This window comes from Mustela lutreola, chromosome 3 (genome assembly GCF_030435805.1).
Source record: "Mustela lutreola isolate mMusLut2 chromosome 3, mMusLut2.pri, whole genome shotgun sequence".
Taxonomy (NCBI): Eukaryota; Metazoa; Chordata; class Mammalia; order Carnivora; family Mustelidae; genus Mustela; species Mustela lutreola.
In genome coordinates this window covers 41819870-41845019 of record NC_081292.1, presented here as the reverse complement: position 1 = coordinate 41845019, position 25150 = coordinate 41819870, and the positions used below count along the sequence as shown (strand labels likewise).

The following is a 25150-nucleotide window of genomic DNA, read 5'->3' as shown; positions in this document are numbered from 1 at the left end:
TTAGCATTGGAGGGGGGCGCTCACGTACTCTTTCTGTCCTGTACATTGCATGAGGAAGAGCTCCCAGCCAAGATGTCTTTTCCCTACCTAAACCTTAACGAGAGGTCATTTTCACTAAAACCAGCCACCCGGGCATCTCTAAGTCCCATGTAGGAAGGCTGTCACACTCTCAGAGGGAGCACACTTTCTGCGTAGTCATGGACACAACAGGGAAAGAGCATTGGACTAGGAGCCAGGAGACCAGAGCTCTGAGAACAGCCCTGCTGCTAATTAGCCAGGGCACCTGGTTTGGGCAAGTCACTTATTTCTTTGGCCTCTTGTGAAAAGAAGGAGCTGGAATAAAATGTGCAAAATTCTTTACCAAATATGAACATCATAATCTTTAATGACAGATGTAATGTTTATTTTTTGACTGCCATGTTATTTACGGTATGTTGTAGAATCTTATATCCTTCACGGGTCTCAAGGATACCTCATAATTCATGGTTATCTTGTAAGCAAACTGCGGTATAAAATGCAGGCTACTTGATAAAATTTAAGGTGTGCTATTACTACAACTATTAAATCAGCTTACTGCAGCCTGCTTTTGTGGCTTATTATTGGTCATGTGTATGTGTTGCAACCCACCTCTCACTGGGAGATAGGTTTTGCTTTGTGACAGTCTGCCCTGTTTTCGTTTATTAGTAAGATTTCTAGAGTCTAAACGTGGTTCATGTTAAGTACAGCATAGTGGCTGCATGGTCTCTGGAGTCGGACTCCCTAGGTATAAAGCCCTGCTCTGCCGGTGCCTCCGCTGCTGTTGTCACCAAGTTATTCTTAACCTCTGGTTTCATCAGTTAGTAAAGTGGGGGTTAAAATATTTTTACCTGATTTGGTTGTTGTGAGAATCACATGAGATATGTATAGTGTCAGTTTAATAAAGCAAGCTACTTTATTATTGTTATTTATGTTTATAAAGAGAAAGATCTCCCTTCTGCTCTCTCTCTCATCAACTCGATGGGCCACACCATAGAGGAAGTGCCAATGGTTTTGGGGGGATGCCTTTCAGAATGAGTAAAAATATTGTTTGCAGAAACGGATGCCGATTCAAATTAGATTCTAAAGCAGGGATACAGACTCGAACCAGAAAGGGATGTCCTATTACTGGGAGCAGTTCTATTTTGGAAATGTTATTCTTCCCTCTAACGTCAGTGTAATTGATGGATACCCTCACCCAACCTCTTTCCCAAGCTCTAAGCATGAGTAAGTACTACTGGTTGTCAAAGTTCAACAAGGGTGAACTGGTTGACTCCGTGACTGGAGTCACGGACGTGACTGGGCTGGCTCCGTTGGAAGAGCTTGTGACTCTTGATCTCTGGGTCCCAAGTTTGAGTCTCACATTGGGTGTAGAGATTACTGCAAAAAATAAATAAACTTAAAAAAATAATAATAAAGTGCACATAGTATTAACAAAAGCAACCATAAAGTGACCATTAATCGAGAGTCTAGGAATTTAAAAAAAGAAAGCTGTTGCCTATTTGAAATAAATAATACAGGGAAGCATTTTAAGTACATAATCTATAGTGGTAATCACCGAGGCTCTGGGAAACATCATAGATGTATTTGAGATTTCAGCTAAAGAATATATAATTTATTGCATCCTTCCAATTCAATTTGAAAAAAGGAACAAGACTAAAGTAGGCTTGGACCTTTGGCCGTGTGAGTCAGGGCAGCCTTAGTTGGTGGTGCTGTGCTGAGATGCCTCAAAGCCTTATTAAAAGTGTTTGGATCCCCATGAAACCCCACTATACCCAAGTTTAGCATGAGATTTGGGTAAGAATGGGGCTGATGGGCTTCAAGGTTTATAAAATGAGGAGTGCTGATTAAAAAAAATCAAGCTTTGAAAACTTCGAGTCCTGCTCTTGTGCACGGTGACTTTTTTTTTTTTAATTTTTATTATTTGACAGAGAGAGACACAGTGGGAGAGGGATCACAAGCAGGGGGAGTGGGAGAGGTAGAAGACGACTCCCTGCTGAGCAGGGAGCCCATTGAAGGGCTCCATTCCAGAACCCTGGGATCATGATCTGAGCCGAAGGCAGACGCCCAACAACTGAGCCCCTGCACAGTGATCTTTAACCAGCTTTACTTGGAGTGCACACCCGATGGAATGTCAGCCTGGCTGGAAATTTCAGCAAGTTCTGTTGGATGGGGACATGGAGCATCGCTGCAGCCTTGTAGAAGTGTTGTTTCCTTTGTGGTACAGATACATGTACCTGTGAGATGCACTTTCACCAAAGAAAAAAGATTGAGGTAGGCAATATTAGTAAATGCATGTTAGTTGCAAATGAGGTTATAAGAACAGAAAATAGCAGAAAGTGGGTAGATGCCTCTAGGAAGCAGGAATCAGAATTCAGGGGAGAGACAGGTAACTACAGTTTTTTATTATAAAACATGTAGAATAATTAGACTTATAAGATGACATACTTATACTACTTTAAGTAAATATATATTAATTTTATTTTTAAGATTTATTTATTTGAGAGAGCATGCACAAGAGCATGAGTGGGGGGAGGGGCAGAGGGGCAGAATCTCAAGCAGAGTCCCTGTTGAGAGCAGAGCCCAATCCCATTACCTATAAGATCACGACCTAAGCTAAAATCAGGAGTCAATGGCCCAACTGATGGAGCCACCCAGGTACCCAAATACATATGAATTTTAAAAATACAAGTGAGTCTCAGGGAAATCAATTTGTTAATAATTTTTGGAAGGGATCAAGGCAGTGGCTTCAAAATTCTGATATATTTTTTTTTCCAATGGGAGACTGAATGAGACAAAAAAAGGACAATGTGGAGGGGTGCCTGCCTGGCTCAGTCAGTGGAGTGTATGACTCTTGATCACAGGGTTTTAAGTTCAAGCCCCAGTTGGGTGTAGAGATTACTAAAAAATAAAACCTTTAAACACCACTCCTGTTAACAACCCTTGACTGAAAAGATAAGGTTTGTTGCTGTGCTTCCCTCTCTAACTGGATTTTGGGTTAGGCAGGGATGTACTCCTGGGCAAAGAGCACGAGGCCAGGAATAAGGAAGGAGGAATTCTCTGGGTGGAATCATTTCCTGTATGCCAAATGAAGTACATCTGTAGTTCTCAAGGAGAAGGTGTATCTTGTCCGATTCATGGAGCATTTCTCTATATGTAATTTTTCTGTATATTTCCCTATGACATGATAGTAAAGTCTTGATTAAATGTTTCAGCCTGCCTTGATGGTGTCTTTAGTCTAAGCTAACTAAGGTCAGAGGGTTAGGCCTTTGTGGTTGTCTGAAGAGACCCCCTCCCCACCTGGAGACTGCTCTAGAATAGTAAACTTTCTAGTTCTCAGGTTTGTTTTCTTTAAGGAAGATACTTCTTTATGCATTTCTTCTCCCCTGAAAACCAATGACATATACATTGTCATCACACCCATTTTCACAGGTGAAAAACTGAATTCTTATGAAGTTAAGGGACGCATTCAAGGCCATGAGATAACAAATGACAAGACTGATTAATAAATCCATACTTTATCCAGACCATCCATAATAATTGCTATAATAAAGGTTCAGACCAGCAATTTGTTTAAATATGTGGTGCACACAGTAATCCACAGAAAATTATAATGCATTTAGTTATCTTGACCATCACCTCCCCTTACCTTCAGAGAGGTTGGATTTGTCCAGGGAGTAGAAAATGTGATCTCTTTGGCAACCACATCTAAAACAACGAACAAGAAATATCAATGGGGGCGCCTGGGTGGCTCAGTGGGTTGAGCCGCTGCCTTCGGCTCGGGTCATGATCTCGGGGTCCTGGGATCGAGTCCCGCATCGGGCTCTCTGCTCGGCGGGGAGCCTGCTTCCTCCTCTCTCTCTCTCTGCCTGCCTCTCTGCCTACTCGTGATCTGTCTGTCAAATAAATAAATAAAATCTTTAAAAAAAAAAAAAAAAAGAAATATCAATGGCTTGTGGCAGCCTCAGAACACAGGATTTTACGCTGATTAGCTTTTTTTTTTTTTTTTTAAGATTTTATTTATTTATTTGACAGAGAGAGAGGGCACAAGCAAGCAGAGGGAGAGAGAGAAGCAGGCTCCCCACCAAGCAAGGAGTCCCATGGGGGACTCAATCCCAGGACCCCAGGATCATGACCTGAGCTAAAGGCAGCCGCTTAACCAACTGAATCATCCAGGCGTCATTCATTCGCTTTAAAAAAAAAAAAGTTGATCACAGGGCGCCTGGGTGGCTCAGTGGGTTAAGCTGCTGCCTTCAGCTCAGGTCATGATCTCAGGGTCCTGGGATCGAGTCCCGCATCGGGCTCTCTGCTCGGTGGAGAGCCTGCTTCCCTCTCTCTCTCTCTGCCTGCCTCTCTGTCTACTTGTGATCTCTCTCTCTGTCAAATAAATAAATAAATAATATTAAAAAAAAAAAAGTTGATCTAATTCTCATTCACCTTTTTCAAGTGTACGATTCATCCTTTTCAAGTGTACGATTCAGTGGTTTTTAGTATATTCACCACTAACCATCTCCACTCTAATTCAAGAACATTCAATTCACTTTATTACTAAAGTTGACTTAACACAAAAGTTCAATATTAAAAGGGCACATGACCTGGTTTTATTTTTGCAGTAAAACGGGTGCTATGTAGAGGGGACTTGTAGCAGCAGCTGATTTCTTCCAATGAACACACCTATTGCTTATACCTGTTCCAAGGCTTCTAATACAATAATATTATTTCATTGTATTACCACTATTCCAATATTCTTGTTCCCCCATGAGTTGCCATTGCCACACTTACATCACAAGATTTATAAAGAGGTCAAATCCCCACAATATTCATTGGATATGTTTACCGCCATTTAATCTCAATGATAATTTCTTATCCATAAATTTTTTTCAACTTCGGAAGGTGAGCTTTGCTCATGATGACTATTCAGAATTCAAAGACCCATACTTCGATTTACTTTTTAAATTTTTTTTAAAGAGATTTATTTGTCAGAGACAGAAGGCACAAGCAGGGGGAGCAGCAGACAAGAGGGAGAAGCAGGCTCCCTACTGAGCAGGGAGCGTGACATGTGGCTTGATCCTAGGACCCTGGGATTATGACCCTAGCAGAAGGCAGATGCTTAATGAGCGAGGCATCCCTTGAAAACTCTTTTCTTACGTGTATAAGAGAATAGCTGGGTATGTGTGTGCAATTGAGAACTCCAAGAAAGATCTAGAGATCTCAAACAAAACTGGAGCCAACAAATGTAGTGCTACTACTATAGTCTTTAAAAAGGAAACTGCATAACTTATAAGAAAGTGCCATAGAGCAGTGCCTGGGTGCTTGGTCAGTTAGGTATCTGAATCTTGGTTTCAGTTGAGGTCATAATCTCACTATTGTGAGATCAAGCCCCACTTTGGGCTCCACAGTTGGCAGAGTTGGCTTCAGATTCTATCTCTCCCTCTGCTTCTCCGCGCCCACCCCACCCCTGCACCTGCACCCCCTCTCTCTTTAAAACAAACAAACAAATATCTTTAAAAAAAAAAAAATTGACATAGAGATACCATTGTGTTAATGGTCAGCCATGGTAGAGACATCTGAATTTTGTCCAGTTCAAGAGCTGTTCTCTAAAAGTGACAAAAAGAAAAGGGTCCAAGGAGTGTAATGAAGATAATTAAAAGTAGAAAAGGTTCACAACAAAAGCTTCAGGATCTTGCAGTAATTTAGTCTAGGAAAGTTATTTAAGTACAACTTTAAAGGACTCAAGAGGATTGTTTTTTTTTTTTTTTTTTTTTTTTTTTAAAGATTTTTTTATTTATTTATTTATTTTGAGAGAGAGACAGTGAGAGAGAGCATGAACGAGGAGAAGGTCAGAGAGAGAAGCAGACTCCCCATGGAGCTGGGAGTCCGATGCGGGACTCGATCCTGGGACTCCAGGATCATGACCTGAGCCGAAGGCAGTCGTCCAACCAACTGAGCCACCCAGGCGTCCCTCAAGAGGATTGTTATACCAAAAAATGTGATGACCTTTATTTATTTCCTTCTTTCAGCAAGGAAAAGACAAAGAAAATTGATTCATTCTAAAGGAAGAAGGGTTAGATTAGCATAGAAAATCACCAGCCAGAGCCTTGTTAAAAACCAAATGGTGGTGGCAGCAAAAAGTCCTCTAAAATTTTTTTTTTTTTAAGATTTTATTTATTTATTTTGACAGAGAGAAATCACAAGTAGATGGAGAGGCAGGCAGAGAGAGAGAGGGAAGCAGGCCTCCTGCTGAGCAGAGAGCCCAATGCGGGACTCGATCCCAGGACCCCGAGATCATGACCTGAGCCGAAGGCAGCGGCTTAACCCACTGAGCCACCCAGGCGCCCAAAAAGTCCTCTAAAATTTTTTTAAAAAGCTTCTAAAAGTTGCAAAGATTAGTTTAAAAAATTTCTTCACTCAGATTCACCAATGTTAACATTTTGCCACATTTGCTTTATTTTCTCTCATATATATATGCATTTATATATTTATAATCATTTGAGAGCAGAATTATATACATAATTTCCTTTATTTCTAAACAGTGGGTATTTCCTAACACAAAGGATATTCTCCTGCCAAACCACAGTAATATAAAAATCAGGAAATTAACACTAAGACAATGCTATTATTTAATCTACAGACCTTACTCAAATTTTTTAAAAAAGATTTTATTTATTTATTTGACAGAGAGAAATCACAAGTAGATGGAGAGGCAGGCAGAGAGGAGAGAGAGGGAGGCAGGCTCCCTGCTGAGCAGAGAGCCCAATGCTGTACTCGATCCCAGGACCCTGAGATCCTGACCTGAGCCGAAGGCAGCGGCTTAACCCACTGAGCCACCCAGGCACCCTCAAATTTTCCTATTATCTCAACAATGCCCATTTTTTAAAAAAAAGATCTTATTTATTTATTTGAGAGAGAGAGAGAGAGTGCGTACAAGCAGGGTGAGGGGCAGAGGGAGAAGCAGACTCCCCACTGAGCAGGGTTCCGAATTAGGGGCTCCATCCCAGGGCCCTGGGATGAAGACCTGAGCAAAAGGCAAAGGCTGCACCCACTGAGCCACCAAGGCGTGCCTCAATAATGTCCATTAAAGGGGGGGGGAATAAAAGTTCCAGGTCCAGGATTCATGCATGCTGCATTTAGGGGTCAGGTCTCATAAAGTCCTTTCCTATAGAACAGTTCTTCAGTCTTTGTCCTTCATAACCTTAATTTTCATGAATACAGGCCAGATATTCTAGGTCTCAGCTGCTAAGCACGCCCACACACACCACAAAAAGATTCTCATTTGTTAGGGGAGTTTTATGTGTGATCTTGAGTGAAGACCATAGGTAGAGTGACTCACACCCTTCAAAGTCCCTCCCAGAATTATTACTGTGTGCATCACATATTTAAATGTTAGAATTATTCTAAATGGTGGGACAGACAATAAATCATTTTTGTATTCAGAACTGCAGTGTTGCATAGATCCCCCCTTGGCATTCTTGCATTTTACGAGTTTATTTAACAAAAGTAGGTTTATCCGTCGAAGAATTAGCACCTCTCTTTTTAAACACTTGAAACTTAAATTACCTGTAGACTCCCATTTTCAGAATTTCGCCTTCTCAGTGATGAACTCTGCCCTCGCTAGGAAACAAGAGCTGCAAAAATGGGTGGGTGTTACTCATTAAAATCTTTCAACAAATATTTGTTGAGTGCCTAGTGTACGTCCGGCTCTGTTCCAACCCTGGGAATACGTTACGGAACAAAACAAAATCCCTGTCCTTGTAACCTAGTTGCACACATTCAAATTTAAATGAAAAACCTCAGAACCCGGGGATCCGACTTCCTTAAACAGGAAGACGAATCTCTGAAAAGGAGCGGCTCTGGGATTGGATTCTCACATGGACAGCGCCGCGGGATCCCTGATAAACGAGCGGAAAATAAAGTTCTCGGTTGATCCAAACGCACTACGCAAATGATTAATCCAAGTACCAGAGGCCACAGAGGACCGGCGACGCAGGACTTCCCGAGCGGCTGTAACCACTTTCTCAGCCACCGTCGGCCGCCGGGCGTGGGCCCTCCTCGCAGTCGTCGCGAGCGCTCAACCTGCCGGGCGTGGGCCACCACGTAGCCGAGCCCCGCGTCCCCGCCAGGCGGAACCTCCCGGCCCAGGCAAATCCAAGCACCTGGGAACCGCGCTCCGCGAACGCCCCGCGGGGAGGCGGCTCCGGGGAACCGGCTCCTCCGGGCGGCCTCGCCCACTGCAATGCAATCTGGGTGGTTTTTCCAGGTCCCTCCCAACCTCACTCCGCGCCCAGTCCCTGCCCCCGCGGCGCCTGCGGGCGGGGGAGCGTCGCACGCGGACCGGGGGTGGGGGACGAGGCGGCCGCTGGACCGCGGGGGGCCCCTTTCCCACCCTGCATCCCGAAGCCCGGGTGCGGAAAGCACGCGCCGCTGGAGCTCGAGCTGCAGACGGGGATGGTACCGAGCACCCTCGTGGTACCTTGAGCGCTGCCCGGCCCCGCCAGAGCCCTGCCTCCGCCCGCTCTCCCGGGACGCGAGCTGCTACCTGCGCCGCCGGCCGCAGCGCCTCCGCCCGCACGGTCCTGCCGGGAAGCGCCGCGGCTCGGCCCTGGGCTCCTCCAACTCCGCCCCGCCCCCTCCCGCCGCCCGAATCCTCGGCGGCTGCCCGCTCCGCCGGCGCTCGCTCCTGGTGGGGCAGGCGCGATCCTCATCCTCCCCAGACGCGCATCCCGACAGGTTCTCAAGATTCGCACCCGGCTGGGTTCCTTGCGGGGTGTGTGCTTGCCTGATTTCACACCATGAATATAAAGGGTGGATACCTGGGGCCCGACTAGTAATACCTCAGACGGATTTCGGTTTCCGAGAGTAGATAAGTTTGAAACCTAAACCTCGAGGAAACGTCACCTCTGGAGCTTTTCTCACACACGTCTAAAGACCCTACCACGTCACCTTCCGACCTGGTGGCTGGGGGGGGGGGCATGGTGGGCGTCTAAGCCTCGGTGCAGACATAGCTTAGCTAGAGGAGGGGGAGTGCTTGCGGGTTGGCCAAATAGACACAGAAGTACAAAGGAAAAGGTGTGAGTAGGGGGCGTGGGGTCAGAGCGGGAACTGAGGAAAACATTGGCTTTGGCCAGTTGAGGAAAGCGTTAGTGTGTACGTTTTCTTTAGAGCCTCGGGCAAACCAAAGGAAGTGGGCCCAGCCATGGAGAAGGTTCTAGTCCCCAACTAGCAGCCAGGACCGAACAAGACATAGCAATGTTAAGGGAGTAGTTGGGAGACAAGGAAGTGGGGTCCATTGTGCCTCAATCTCCTCGTAGCGCGCCGCACCTGCGTCTTTGAGCGAAAGTTGGCGGCTGAGTGGGATCCCCGGGCGCCCGGCTCTGTCTCCTGAACGTGGGCAGCGTCCCGGGGTTTGGAGCAGCGAGCGTGCGCCTGGGCTCCGGCCAGGCGAGGGGGAGGGCCCACGGGGTTTCGCTTACAGTTTGCACTTAAAGGTGTGCTGGGGTCGGGAGCGGTTTTTCCGGTGTTTGGCAACGGCCCCAGCCACCGCCCGGCTGCCGTTGGCCGGTAGCTACCCCCGCGATTCGTCCTCCCCGGGCGCCGCGCCCTGAGTAGCTCCGCACCCAGGGCTTCACCTCTGGCCTCCTTTCGCTTCCCGGCGCCAGGCCTTTTCCCTTGACCCTTTAAAAGAACCTTCGGCGTCGCTCCCCACAGCAGGCGTTTTTGCTTGCCCCTCCATCCCTCTCCATTACCTTCAAAGAAGGGGTGACCCCCCCCCCCCCAGCCCACCACCACCAGCGACTCCCTCACTGCCCTCCGCGCCTTTCACCCCTCACCCTTTCCCCGTCCGGCCTGGGCTACCCTTCAGGTGGCAACCGCCTCTTCCCCGCCCCTCACGTCTCCCCCTCCTTCTTTCTCGCCCTCTCCTCTCCATTCATCCAGCCATTGTCTCCCGCCCCCTCCTCCCCTTACCCCAGGCGGCCTCCTCCCCCACCGCTGCCACGTCGTGGTTTGAAGGAGCCAATGGGCCGGCGCCGCCAGGTGTCTCTTACCTGCACCACGTGGGGGAGGGGGAAGGGGCGGGCAGGTAGAGCCACATCCCAAAACAGAAAAGCTTTCAGCCATTGCGCGCTCCACCCGGGGTGCAGCCCTGCTCCTGGCTTTTTGCATAGACGCACCGGCCATTGAATACAAAAAGGGCAGGCCTCCGGCGCCCTCCTTCCCACCCCCCCTTGCAGCCCAGGGTGGGGAGCACCGGCCAGGTGTGGGCTTGGGTGGTAGGTTGCCGCCTTTTGCAGCAGCCGCGGCGAGGAGGGGGGGTGGTGGGCACCCTTTCTTTTTCTCTTAGAAGAGATTTTTAGCACAGGTTTTCTCGTTCTCACTTCCACCCCACTTCACCGCCTCCCAACCCCCCTCTCCCCCTCCCCACCTTTCGTCATGACGGCATCTCCGGATTACTTGGTGGTGCTTTTTGGGATCACTGCTGGGGCCACCGGGGCCAAGCTGGGCTCGGATGAGAAGGAGCTGATCCTGCTGTTGTGGAAAGTCGTGGATCTGGCCAACAAGAAGGTATTTCTCCAGGTTCCTGTCCAAATGATAGGAATGGGGCAAGAAGTTTGTTGCAGAAGTTTGGGGAGTCGGTAAACAAGTGTTCTTGTTTGGCCACTTGTGAGGCTGGACCCGAGGCCTACGGAATCCAGAGTAAAACCAAACGCGGTGGCCACCGGCTTTGGAACCGTTTCACTAATCCGAAATCTGGCTCAGGTGGGGAGGCCCGGCGCAGCCGAGCCAGGTTCTCTGCCCGTCCGGGGACGCCCGGCGGAGCCGGAGTGGAATCCCTGGAGCCCGGGTTCCCACTTCCAGGGCCTTTCTGACCTGATCCGGGTGGGGGTGGGGCCGGAGGCTGGGCCGTGCCGACCTCTCTGCCACTGGAGCCGCTCGCGACAAGTGAGCTTTGATTCTGCGGCCAGACCCCACGAGGGGCGCCGGCCGCCGGGGCAGGGAGCGAGGGAGGAGGGTGAATATGGAGGCTTCCAAATTGAGGAAGGGGAAAACTGACCCCAGCTTCTTTCCCCTCTGGAGGTGGGACAGTTGCATGAAGTACTAGTTAGACCGGATCAGTTGGAGCTGACGGAGGATTGTAAAGAAGAAACTAAGATCGACGCGGAAAGTCTGTCCTCCGCTCCGCAGCTGGACCAAGCCCTCCGACAGGTGACAGCCCTGGGCCGTGCCGCCCACCCTTATGCAGGCCGCTCAGGTGTCCCCCACCCCACCCCACAAGGCAGCCATACCAGGTCCCACGCCCTTGCCGGCGGGTCCACGAGCATCCCTGGGCAGGGTGGCGAGACGCGCGGCCGCGTGGGTGGAAACCCGGCCTGGAGGCCCGGGTGGACCTTTTGCGAGGCGGTCGCTGCTTCTCCAAGCTTCCCAGCGCCTAGTTCGTGGGCCTAAAGTTCCTAGTTCTCGAGATATTCCTGGGGTCTCGGAATCAGTCGGGTTTTACCAATTGAATGATAAGCGGAGTTTGAATCCTAGCGCCCCAATCCCCAGGGCTAGACCCCAGACGCTCCTGTTCTTTGAGGGGGTTTGGGTCTGTGGTTCAGCCTTAGGACAGAGGGCGCTGTGGCTGCGGTGTAGAGGAGCGGGTGGTCCCCGCGCGGTGTACCAGAGGTGGCCCAGTTTGGTGGGGGACCTGAGGGAGTCTACTTGGTTTCAGGCTTCTGGACTCGGACAAGCCGGGTTCTGGTTGCCTTCTTTGTTCTTCAGTGGCCTTGGTCGTAGCGCCGGGGAGGGTTTGCAGGCCGGAACATGTAGAACTGCTCGTTGGGTCACTGTGAAACTGGTGGAATCCACTTAATGGAATTGAGGTGACCCCAAAACCGGCTGCTTCGTGGTTCTGACGGGTACTGGATCAGGGGTAGAGCGAGGCGCTACACACCTGTGCAGGTGAGAGTCAGAGCTCTCAAGGCCCTGCCCTAGCAGGCAAAGTGCGAATTAATAGGGGTAAGTTACCATTTGGGGGGTTCTGTTCCAGGAAACGTGTTGCCAGACTTTCCAGAGGTCCTTATACCCATTAACCACATTTGTTTATCATAAACTGGCATCTTTCTTAATCTCAACACATCCAAACATAAAGTAACACCAGGGAATGATGTAATCTGAAGGCAACCTGCTGATGAAATGAGACCCGACTTAAAAAGTCTTGAATGTGGATTTATTGCAAAAATAGAAGAGGGGATGGAAGGAAGAATGTATATACTAAATTCTCCTGTCTGTGAAATGTGGGTTGATTGGAAAGCTTTCCTGTATAAAGAAGTCTAGATAGGAGCCTTTCTAACATTGCTCCAGCACTAGTGTCCCTTTATATGGCCTTTTGGTTTTACATGGTTATCAACACGTGGGGCCACTTTGCCAGAGTTTGGAATTCCTGCATCAGTTGCCTCCCTGTGTCTTGTTTTCAGTTTAACCAGTCAGTAAGCAATGAACTGAATATTGGGGTTGGAACCTCCTTCTGTCTCTGTACTGATGGGCAGCTGCATGTCAGGCAAATCCTGCATCCTGAGGCTTCCAAGAAGGTAAGAGTACTGGCTTCTCGGAGAATGATTGGACCTTTGGTGGTGACTGGAGGCTGCCTTTTTTTTTTTTTCCTTTTTTTAATGGTTTATCCAAGTTTCTCCATTTTTAAAAAAGATGCCTGTCGGGAGTTACTATTTGATGGCAGAGTTTCAGCTTGAGAAGATGACAAAGAATGGGTGGTGATGGTTTCACAACAATGTGAAAGTACTTAATGCCACTGAACTGTACACTTACTGTTAAAATGGTAAATACCATGCTATGTGTATTTTACCACAAAAAAGAAAATTCATGACCCTTCAGTAGAGGTGTTTGACATAGCAGTAATTTTATAGGTACTCTCTGATGACTTAATAAAAGTTTCTCTTTTTGTTTAAGTTTTTGAGATGGTTAACATTCTTACTTTTCCAAAGTATATTAGCTGAATTTTTGACTTTTAAATGAATAGCAGTAAGCAGGAGAAAACATTTACTTTTAAATTTTAAGACATTGTGGTATTTTCATCTGTGTGGAAAATGCTTTATCTTAGAAAGGAAGGAGCAAAGAATAAGGTTGAATTAAACCCTTTTAATTGTAACTGATTTCATTTAAGAGCTTTGTACTGTGTAAAGAGAGCCATATAACTAGTGAAACATTAATTACAGCATACTGCACTTTGACTTAAAGTAAATGTTCAAAACTGATTAAATTTTGTATCATAACAGTAGGTTCAGCCTCATCTTTTATCTTTGCTGGTCTTTCTGCTACGGAAAAGCATATGGGGGTGAGAAAAATATAGCCTAACTATAGATACGTGATTTCTCTCCCTGGGAAGAATACTGAGGGGCTGAGGGAAAATGGAGAGTATAGAGGGCAGACCCAATGTAGCCAATCATTGCTAATATAGTTGATCTTATCAACTTAATTAGTTTGAGCTGTAACTTTTTATTGTGGTAGGCAAATACTGAACTTGAAAAGATGAAGTGAAATATTTTTTTAAAGAAAGTAGATGGGGCAAGTTTTCAAAGAAAGATTTAGACTGATATTGATGTCACAAGTATAGTGGCTAGGCAGTGCAAATTTTTCTTTTTACCTCACTAGGGAAGAAATGGAAAGATACAGATTAAATATGTAATGACAGTTTCAAAAGTCTGAAAGAGAAATTCAAGTTCCTCTATCAGTCGAGAAACCACTCCTTTTGTAGCAACTTTAGTAATTATTCAATTAAAAAGGGGCAGTGGTTTTCATTAATAGATGCTAGACCAATTGCTACACCCTTGATCCAGAAATAGATATATGAGGATATTTTTCTTCCCCTCAAACTCCTATAGAGAGGGATAAAACTTAATCCTTTTTCTGTTGTGCTGAGGGAAAACAGCTGTTTTATTTCAGATAGACTGCTTTAAATGTGGGAAAACCTCCAGAGAATAATTGAGACATTTTTCTGAGTCATTTCTGCTAGGATTTAGATAGAAACCTAAAAACAATTAATATTCTTAAACTAATTTAGTATCATAAGGTAATTCTATTTATTAAGAAAAAATAGAGAAAATCATAAAATAATCTTGCCATTCAGAAAACTATATTGAAGTGTTTTTCTCTAATATGAATATATTTGAAAATATTCTTCTAGGTACTTGTAGAAAAGCCCATTTTTACAAAGAGCACTCATACCACACTTTATAGCCTACTTTATAGTTTAGTATAACAACAGTATCTTTTTAAATTTTTTATTTTTTATAAACATATATTTTTATCCCCAGGGGTACAGGTCTGTGAATCACCAGGTTTACACACTTCACAGCACTCACCATAGCACATACCCTCCCCAGTGTCCATAACCCCACCCCCCTTCTCCCAACCCCCTTCCCAGCAACCCTCAGCTTGTTTTGTGAGATTAAGAGTCACTTATGGTTTGTCTCCCTCCAATCCCATCTTACAACAGTATCTTTTTTAAGACTTAAATGTTCTGTATTTTAAGTGAATACAACTATTAAATCTTTTATTTTTGAACATGTAAGTTATTCTCATCATAATTAGCTTTTAAATGAACATTCTTGTAGGTAATCTTGATTCACCATTTTCTTAGTAACTGTCTAAAAAACTGACCGTGTACAATGATACCTATTTTATTTATTTATTTTTGAAAGATTTTGTAGTAATTCCTACACACAACGTGGGGCTAGAACTCAACAACCCTGAGATCAAGAGTCACATGCTTTACTGACTGAGCCAGCTGGTGCCCTGATACCTATTCTAAATACAGGAGGAGCAGGTCTCTATCTAGTAGAATCCAGTTAGGAAATCAGGATAGAAAGAGTTATCATTGCATAAATGTTATATAGGTTGCAAACATTAAAAAGTCTTTATTTCCTTGACTTTCTAATGTGTAAATGAGTAGAAATTCCCAGTGAGTGAAGAGAAACTATTTTGAGATTGTAAGAAAAATCTAAGTTCAGTTTTTTTTTTTTTAAAGATTTTTATTTATTTGACAGATCACAAGTAGGCAGAGAGGCAGGCAGAGAGTAGGGGAAGCAGGCTCCCTGCTGAGCAGAGAGCCCGATGTGGGGCTCAATCCTTGGATCATGACCCAAGCGGAAAGCAGAGGCTTTAACCCGCTGAGCCACCCAGGCTCCCCCCTAAGTTCAGTTTTTAAAAAATCATCTTTCAAAGCTATTCAATGTGGGTTTCCCTGCCCCAGGGGAAACGAAAACATAATAGTGTATACTATTTTCCCAGACCGTTGAACTAGCTTAATAACCACAAGAGTGGTGCTAGTAGCTAAGAACAGCAGGTAACTTTCTCCTGTGCTCTTGAGATTTGTGATTTTTCTTTTCTTTCCTTTAAAAAAAAAAAGTCTAATTTGAGTTCTCAGGTATAGTCAGAATCTTGGCCAGGAAAACTAATGTGGCACTATAACTTGGCACAAAAATCATCCTTTTTAGGCAGTCAGGAATTTATTATCTTACTCTGATTTCAATACAGAAAATATTTATTATATGAAACCAGTATTTAAAAATACTGTGTTTTGTAGCTGAGTCCTATGTCTAGGTAGATATTGTAAAAGGGCTAATACTGCTGCCTGAAAATACGGGTGGTCTGAAATGATTATGGTTGAAAAGAGTGTAGTTTTATCACTCAGAAAATACATGACAGCCTGAATGTACTATAACTTCAAAAGTGTTTTAAATGAGCGCATATGGAACACAAATGTAATCTGTTACCTTAAAATAAGGTATTTTTTCCATGACACTTGTCTATAGGATGTAATTAATACTGTACCAGAAAATAAAGTCACTCTTATATTTGATTTTAAAAATTCAGTTGTGGTAAAATATACTGCCATTAAGTTCTTAGGTTTCTAGTTATTAGAGAAGCATTAAACTAAATTCATCTAGTTAACAGTGTCTACTTTTGTCCTTCCTCAGAATGTATTATTGCCTGAATGCTTCTATTCCTTTTTTGACCTTCGAAAAGAATTCAAGAAGTGTTGTCCTGGTTCACCTGATATTGATAAACTGGATGTTGCAGCAATGACAGAATGTATCCTTTAAGTGATTACCCAAGAATCATTTGAAAAGGTAGCTCTAGATAAAATGGCAATTCAAGAAAGTATAAAGTATTTTTAAAAAGATTTACTTACTTGAGAGCAAGAGCTTGCGAGCATGGGAGTGGGGGGAGGGGCAGAGGGAGAGAATCTTCAGCAGACTACCTACAGAGCAGGGAGCCTACAAGGCTTAATTCCATGACCATGACATGAACTACACCGAAACCAGGAGTTGGAGGTTCAACCAACTGAGCCACTCAGGCACATCTAAATTTTTTTTTTTTAAGATTTATTTTTAATTAAAAGACATTTATTTGAGAGAGCGTGTGTGAGCAGGGGTAGGAGCAGAGAAAGAAGGCAAGAGAGGATCTCAGGCCGACTCCAGACTGAGTGCAGAGCCAGATGTAGGGCTGCATCTCACAACCCTGAGATGATGACCTAAGTTGAGATCAAGAGTCATTCGCTTAACCGACTGAGCCACCCAGGCACCCCATCCCTAAAATACTTCTAACTTTGTTAGTGTATGAATAAAATTTACTTTTCCAAAATTTGTTTATTTTACTAGAAAGACCTAATCGTATAATTAGAGGCAACTTTCTTGAAGTTATGATTTACTGAATTTGAGTACTGATTTAGTTAGATGGACCTAGAATTGGATTTTTATGAGCTGAGCACATCTAAAATAGAATTCAGGTTCACATTATTGGAAGTGTCTGGATTTTTTTGGTTGAAGAATTGTAAGACTACCTTTTTAATTTATTTATTTGGCAGTATGTGTGAAAGAGAGCACAAGCAGTGGGGAGGGTTAGAGGGAAAAGCAGGCTCCCTGCAGAGCAGGGAGTCTGATGGGGGACTCAATCCCAGGACCCTGGGATCATGACCTGACCCGAAGGCAGATGCTTAACTGCTCGAGCCACCCAGATACCCCTTTACAAACATTGGTACCCCTTTTAACCCTCTTGGGTTTCTCAAATACATCTGAGATTGTGGTGATGATAGTAAGTCATCTTTTGAGATGATAAAATGATGTTGGGACTTTACCCCCCAAATTCTTTCATTACCAAGATTGTATCCTTGATGCACTATGTATTGTAAAAGTTTTATAATCACAAATCTTGTAGTCATGACTGACCCATCATTTTCATCCAGTAAGACTTTAAAGTGCTAACTAATAAGTAGTCATGTGCTAACATCAGATGTGAAATTGAGTAATAGAAGAGTTGGGCAACTGACCCAAAGTCACTATGAGAGCCAACTTGAAGTCAGATTTAAGTTACTTTCAGGAACTTAATGGGCCGTAGATGTTTATTCTTTTTCTTTTCTCATTCTTTTCAAGAGCTAAAGCCTGATTCTTGTTTTATTTCAAAATTTCCCTTCCAGGGTGCCTGGGTGGCTCAGTGGGTTAAGCGGCTGCCTTCAGCTCAGGTCATGATCTCAGGGTCCTGGGATCGAGTCCCGCATCGGGCTCTCTGCTCAGCAGGGAGCCTGCTTCTCTCTTTATCTCTCTGCCTGCCTCTATGCCTACTTGTGATCTCTCTTGGTCAAATAAATAAATAAAATCTTTTAAAAAGGAAAAAAAATTTCCCTTCCAGATTGGAAAATGTTTGCATGTTTTTCCTAACCCCTTATAAGCAGGGAAAACCCATTGTATCTCCCTTCTTTCTAGAAGTAGTTAGCTAGAAATTTGCTTTCATGTTCCCACTAGTACTGGGAGGTAGGCGTGCAGTAAGTTTATTTTGAGGGAATTCTTGGAAGAATTAAAAAATTGGGACAGCAGAAAAATTGTTACTAATTGTTCTGTTGGTTTGAAAGTGGTATTAGTCTGCTAGGACTACCATAACAAATATATTAGACTATGTGGCTTAAACAACAGAATATAACTTGTTCATAGATAGGGAGTCTGGGAAGTCTAAGGTAGACAAAAGAGAAAACCAAAGAAATCTGGAGGAAAAAAAAAAGATGAGGGAAAGTCTAATTTAAAGTTATCTAATTTAGAAAAAGACAATGTGAGTAAAAAAGGCAGTATATTAAGAACTGTTTATTTTTGACTATTCAGTATCCTCTTTTGGCAAAGACAATCTTCCCCTAGTGATGATAGGTCACATGCTAGTAAAAGTTTCCCTAGATACAAGCAACAGGTTCTTATGTTTGGGTTTTTCAGTTTTCTCAATGTATTGACAGTTTAGAGAGAACTTCCTAGAAATTCATGTTTTCTTTTTTCCCATTGGTTTCTTCTTGAGACTTCATGTATATAAAATTTGGGGTTATTAGTAAACATTATCAGTGTAGTAATCTGGACTTTATACTCGGTTTGTACTTTTTTTTTTAAGATTTTAATTTATTTGACAGAAATCACAAGTAGGCAGAGAGGCAGGCAGAGAAAGGAGGGAAGCAGGCTCCCTGCTAAGCACAGAGCCCGAAGCGGGGCTCGATTGGTTTGTACTTTATTACCTACATACCAGTATATAGTAATTTTTTAAAATAACAAATTAAACTATCTGGCATTTAAGTGAAGAAATAGGATGCTTTGCTGATTATTTTTTGTCATTCAGTTTAATCCTAGCTCTAAAATTTATTTATTTGAGAGAGAGCGCGCGCATGAGCAGGGAGTAAGGGCAGAGGAAGGGAGAGGATCAGGCTCCCTGGGAGCCTGACGTGGGGCTCAGTCCCAGGACCTGGGGACCATGATCCAAGCCGAAGGCAGACGCCTAACGAGTGAGCCACCCAAGTGCCCCTTGGTGGTGGTTCTTTTTTCAAGTTCCATGAAGATGAAAATCAGAAATATTTGACTATAGTAAACAAATGAATTGTGAATAAAGCTAACTTGGGCTCCATTTCAGACACAGGGCACTTGAAATATGAAGAAATTCATGGCCATTTAGTAATGCATTCATTGGAATAACTAGGGTATTTTCTATTTCTTGAAAATTTTGATTATAAAAAAAATTTTTAAAAATCTTGATTATATCCTACTTTCTTTGGGTTTATATTGGAAGAGTCTTAGGTTTGTAGTTTTCTTCCCAGTTAGAAAGTAGAATTTTAATCTTTTTTTTTTTTTAATATTTTATTTATTTGTCAGAGACAGAGGGAGAGCGAGCTAGTGAGCAAGCACAGGCAGACAGAGAGGCAGACAGAGGCAGAGGAAGAAGCAGGCTCCCTGCCGAGCAAGGAGCCCGATGTGGGACTCAATCCCAGGACCCTGGGATCATGATCTGAGCCGAAGGCAGCTGCTCAACCAACTGAGCCACCCAGGCGTCCCTAGAATTTTAATCTTAACTGTTCTTATTAATGTTCTATCTGCATATTTCCTTACCGTTTAATAGGTAAGAAATCTCGTGCGCCTGGATGGCTCAGTTGGTTAAGCGACTGCCTCTGGCTCAGGTCATGATCCCAGGGTCCTGGGATTGAGCCCCACAGTGGGCTCAAGTTGCTCAGCTGGGAGCCTGCTTCTCCCTCTTCCTCTACCTGCTACTCCACCTGCTTGTGCTCTCTCTCTCTCTGTCAAATAAATACAATTTCAAAAAATAACAATAGGGAAGAAATCTTAAGCTTTCCCGACAGTGGTTTTTTTTTTAATTCTATTTATTTATTTTACAGAGAGAGTCACAAATAGACAGGCAGAGAGAGAGAGAGAGGGAAGCAGACTCCCTGCTGAGCAGAGAGCCTGATGTGGGACTCGATCCCAGGACCCTGAGATCATGACCTGAGCCGAAGGCAGCGGCTTAACCCACTGAGCCACCCAGGCACCCCCGACAGTGGTTTTTTACACTGAAGCTGTGATCAGTTATTTTATGACTCCAATTGGGAGGAAACATTATTGGCTTTACTGGGCCACCTAAGTCCTCAGGTTAAAAACAGTCATACCAGATTTGAGTATGTACTTGTCCTTATCTATACAGAGGCTTTCCACGATCTCTGAAGAGTTGTGTTCTTTCAGATCACTAAGTATTTCCCTTTCTCGTATGGAAATGACACTGAATTTGGAAACGTAAAGATGGTCATTACACATCCTTGATGGTTTTGCCAAGTAGATGGGGAGTCATTTGCTCCTGAGGGATTACCTGTCCAACCAGGTAAACGAGGGGAGGGAGAGGCTCTTGCCAACCCTTGGAAAGGAACAAGTAAGGGAATACCCAGCTTCACTTTCCTGGGAAAGTTACTTGAGTTTTCTAAGCCTCACCTTTTATCTCAGGTGTTCTACATGAAAGCTTTGTAAAGTACCAGGAGCAGTGTAAATGAAAAAGTAAGACTACTTTGATAAAATAAAGGGTTTAGGAATTCTTGAACACAGTGCTGGTCCTTATTTTAGCACTTACTTCCCTCTTTTGTCTTTGCGTTGGTTCTAAGACCACTTCTGGTGTTACTGTTGAACCTTTCTGAGTTCTTCAAGTTGTAGTTTTGTTACCTGCCTTTTATAGTATGCAGTCTCCGAAGAGAAGGCCTCATTTTGCAGGTGAACTGTGGGTAAGCATTTTGTAAGCTTTTTATTTAATCAGGTGAGGTGGTAAGAGTGTGAAAATAGGAATCGGGTCCTCTGATTTTTGGGGGGTGCAGTGGGAGGGAGATTATCTTAGATATTTAGAGGAAATTAATATAAGCTTTCTCCTGTGAAAAAGATATTTTGATTGTGGGACTGTTTGTATAAATGACTTCTTTTATCCATTTTTAAAAAGAGCAACCCTATTTTTTCCCCAATGGTGGATGGAATTACTTCCTCCCAGTTTCTTAACCTGTGTTTTCTTAGCTTTGTTATTCATGAACTAACTTATTCTCATTAACCAAGACCTTGTCCATTGTGTTTACTTTGCCAAGCCTTTAATAAGAACTTCTTTTTTTTTTTTTAAGATTTTATTTATTTGAGAGAGAGACAGTGAGAGAGGAAACATAAGCAGGGGGAGTGGGAAAGGAAGAAGCAGGCCTTCCACTGAATAGGGAGTCTGATGTGGGGCTTGAACCCAGGACCCTGGGATGGTGACCTGAGCCCAAAGCAGACGCTTAATGACTTAGCCACCCGGGCATCCCTAATAAGAGCTTTTTAATAAAGTCTGGCCTTGTAGGCAAGCAGGTAAAAGGTTTGTGAATAAGTGCTTATGTGTATGCTCCAGCAGCCCCCTCACAACCAGTGGAGGAGTGTCACCCCCTTTTTACAGCTGGGGAGACTGAGACAGGTTTTAGCTAGAGGTGCCAGCACTTTAGCCAGAGTCATTCTCATATAAAAATTGTGCTCCTTAACTAGGGGATAATACTCTAGAATTTATAAAGCCATTTGAGGGTGAGATTGGCTATTTATAATAGATTATGTCCCTTCTAGGTTTACGTTCCCATTTCCTGAGCACATACTTGAACTGTTCAGCAAGAAAGAGGAATTAACTTCGTAAAATTTCTTATCCAGTTCCATCCATATGTGCTGTTTATTATTAGCAAATACCATTTCACTAGTGCAGTTTTCCACTGTCAGGATGAAAACAATAATCGCTAAACCACTCCTGTCCGCCCGTCCAAGGGTTAGTAGGAGTGTGTGTGTCTGTCTCACCACTTCTTGATGGGGTGAAGGATTTATGTGTGTGCATGTGCTAATACAGTGACATTTGCCTATTTTTTCCCATATATTAAAGATGGAGATGGGTGCCTGGGTGGCTCAGTGGGTTAAGCATCTGCCTTCAGCGCAGGTTGTGTGTCCCAGGGTCCTGGAATTGAGCCCTGCCTTGGGTTCCCTGCTCAGCGGGGAGCCTGCTTCTGCCTCTGCCTTTCTCTCTCACTCTCATGAATAAATAAAATCTTAAAAAAAAAGAGACAAAAACCTTAACAGCAGAGTGGTTAAGAACAGGAGCTTTGGAGTCAGATTTATTGGGGGTGAATTTAGTGTATCCCTCAGCTTCAGTTTCTCTATCTTAAAATGGGCATGCCTATTGTAAGGAATAATAAGATACTCTATGCAACCACTTGGCCAGTACCTGGCCGGCCATACACTTTCCTGTGATGACTATGATCCTTTGAGCTTTACCAGGTTGGGGGTGGGGGTGGGGGTCCTCAGATGAAGAAAAATAGCTTCCAAGGACTTAAAAAGGACTTGATTACTGATTTAGGAACTTATTTAAACTATTTTACACTTAAGATTTTTTTTTTTTTTAACTTTGAGTGAGATTGGATATAGACCTTTTAAACATCGAGTGTGTTAGCTGTGTTAGTACAGCTAATCTTCAAGGTTAATTTTGCTTTCCATTTGTAAAATTGTATGTGTGGTTAATTCTGCACTTCCGTCCTTCTTCTGATAAACTGAAGGGGGCCTTGACAATTGCATAAATCTTCATTGCCTTGCTTAAAAAGGGGAGGGAAGTGCTGAATCCTCCTTGGTACCTTTCTGCGTATGAAAGGGATTTTAAATATCTTCAGGTGTACAGTTAAGCTAGGTTAGTAGTTGACCATGTTAGCTAGTGGGGGGAAGAAATTATCTTTGGCATCAGGTTGGCATGATATGAGCCAAATCCGTAAATACTCTGGTTTGTGGTCTGTAATAGGTGACTAGAAATACTGTATATTTTTGGCCAGCACTCAGTTATGTTAATTTTTTGTGGTTTATTTTAATTATAAAATAATTTTTAAAAAAATATTTATTTGACAGATCAGAAGTAGGCAGAGTTAGGCGGGGTGGGGGAGGAAGCAGACTCCCTGCTTAGCAGAGAGCCCAGTGTGGGGCCTGATCCCAGGACCCCAAGATCATGACCTGAGCCAAAGGCAGAGGCTTAACCCACTGAGTTATAAAATAATTTCAAAATGTGCGTTTGGGAATTTCAGGGTAATTTTTTGGTTTGTTTTAGAAGGACTGAGAAGACAGTCTCCCTTTCCTATTTTGCTTACCCCACCCAAGTGTCTTTTCCTAAAATAAAAATACTCACTTTCACTCTTTTATTGAATTACCGAAGTCTGTCTTATTTCTTTGACAGTATAATTGATTTGTCAGTTCTGATTTTTGTTAAAATAATATCTCCTGAGGTAATATTTGTTAGGATGGGTCTTACTGTTTTCCCTGTTGGAAGGAGTAAGCCCTCTTGGAAGAGTTAAAACTGTGGTTTTGGATTTTTTTTTTTTTTTACCAGCGTTTTATTCTAGTATGAAAAAGTTGTTGCCTTGACTCCTAGTTGTATTTTATAGTGGCCTTCTTGATTTGTTTATTTCAGAGCTTACTTTAAAATATAAAAGGTTATTTAGAGAATCTATTTTTTAAATTACGCAAGTCATTTAAGGGTGGTTTATCACTTCTTTCCCTTCTTTCCTTCACATACTTGTAGGAAACTTGAATTCTTACTTGGGGTACTAATTCCACTTCTCTTTCCATATTCTGTTGGTTATCCCTTTGTTCATTAGCATAGGCATTTTGTTGTAGTATGTCTGGCCATTAAGCCATTGTGTTCTAGATAAAGGAGCGGAGTAGAAGTGAAGGAAACAGACTTGTCTGCTGAAGGGTCTGTGGCAGGGAAGAATGGCTTGGAGTTAGAATTTTTAATTGGGATGCAGTTATAGTGGAGCTTAAACTTAATCATTCCACTATGTATTTGTTTTATATATGTAATTCTCCTAATATAAACTACAAATTTAGTTTAAAAAAGATGTTACTTACAAGTGAAAATTTATAATCAAATGTGTCCATTTTTAGGCAGTCAGAAAAGGTAACTTTTTAAGTGGATGAGCTAATACTGGCGAGCTTTGTTTAAAGGTATTTATTTATTTGTTTGTTTGTTTATTTTTGAGATGGTGAGTTCATATAGCTGGACTCTGTAAAATCTTGCTCTCTAAATTTCACCCTCTGCTAATACACATTTTGGGCTAAATCCTGAAATCCGTTTCACTGAAGGAAGCACTAAGGAAATGTTCCTCCTATTCAAATAATGGCAAAGTCTGGACTTCTGAGCTTGGCATAAATGTGGCACTTTGCTCAATTGTAGCTTCAGATGTTAGTGTTGTTCCCACCATGTCTGGCTTTACCCTTTCTCATTTCCTCATGGCATTTCTCACTGTAAAGCTGGCTAAGCCTGTTCGTGCTGTTGTGGCTGCCTCGAGGGTAGAATGAGTAAGTTGCGTGATGAGCCATAAATCAGGAGGCATAGACTCATCTTTCCTTCCCTCAAGATCAGACGTGCAGCAAGCCATTCAATATGTAATTAAAATTGATAGGGGAAAGAATTGGTACTAAACTTTTTTTTTTAACCCTCCTTTGTTACTCATGTTAAATTCTGGTAAGGATTATGAATTGAACATGCCTTCTGAAGAGGATGTGTGTGTGTGTGTGTGTGTGTGTGTGTAAGTAAATGTGTGTAAGTTTTGGTTTTGGTTTGGGCATGCAGGAGGTTGGGTGACTTGAAAGTTGTCAGGAGCTCAGAGCTGCTGATCCTTAGTGTGTGATGTCTTGAAGGGAAACGTGTTGGGACGTGTCCTGTGGAACCAAGTTAGCCAAATGTCTAGAACATATTCCTACTTTAAAAGCAGAGTTCAGTAAATAATTCTTCATCTACTAATCCATGTCTGTCTTTTATTTTTTATTTTTTTAAGATTTTATTTATTTATTTGACAGAGATCACAAGTAGGCAGAGAGGCCAGCAGAGAGAGAGAGGAGGAAGCAGTTTCCCTGCTGAGCAGAGAGCCTGATGCAGGGCTCGATCCCAGGACCCTGAGATCATGACCTGAGCCAAAGGCAGAGGCTTTAATCCACTGAGCCACCCAGGTGCCCCACTTTCAGTCTTTTCCACTTGACTTTTATATATACATTTAGAAATCTTCTGATAAAGTATTCTCAGAATGAATTAAGCAAAGCTTCTTATCTTGGTGCAGGGAATTATATACACATAGTCAAATCAGAGATGTATTGTAATTCCGGCTCTTACCTACCAGCTGGGAGCCTGGGTGAGTTAGGGAACTTACTAAATCCTGGTTTCTTCATCCATTTGGTTTTACCATTATCTGCCTGGTGGGGCTGCTGTGAAAATAGAAGGAAACAGATGGTGTTTGGCATGAAATGGTGTTTAATGCCATCGTTTATGTCAATAGATT

General features: G+C 43.4%; 2 protein-coding genes and 1 pseudogene across 7 annotated transcripts in view; 1 reads left to right on the top strand and 2 right to left on the bottom strand.

The window, feature by feature from the left end:
• Positions 1–1893: 1893 nt before the first annotated feature.
• LOC131827823 (uncharacterized) lies at positions 1894–8986 on the bottom strand. Its single transcript, XM_059168839.1, has 5 exons — positions 8847–8986; positions 8552–8791; positions 7975–8485; positions 3665–3723; positions 1894–2264 (listed from the first exon to the last, which is right to left on the bottom strand). Exons 1-4 carry the CDS (start codon positions 8984–8986, stop codon positions 3667–3669), a joined length of 948 nt encoding a protein of 315 aa, XP_059024822.1. The 3' UTR covers positions 1894–2264; positions 3665–3666.
• LOC131826593 (small nuclear ribonucleoprotein G-like) lies at positions 3947–5456 on the bottom strand (annotated as a pseudogene).
• Positions 8987–9384: 398 nt separating the features above from the next.
• Positions 9385–25150, top strand: part of ESRP1 (epithelial splicing regulatory protein 1) — a 59002-nt gene continuing 43236 nt past the window's right edge. For 2 of the 6 annotated variants that reach the window (XM_059166009.1, XM_059166010.1), the window contains exons 1-4: positions 9386–10575; positions 11089–11217; positions 12468–12581; positions 15987–16101. In XM_059166009.1, the coding sequence (XP_059021992.1) occupies positions 10444–10575; positions 11089–11217; positions 12468–12581; positions 15987–16101 (490 nt within the window). In that variant the 5' untranslated portion in view covers positions 9386–10443. Of the gene's footprint in view, positions 10576–11088; positions 11218–12467; positions 12582–15986; positions 16102–25150 lie in introns of all 6 variants that reach the window. The other 4 variants (XM_059166011.1, XM_059166008.1, XM_059166007.1 and 1 more) reach the window with 3 other exon arrangements.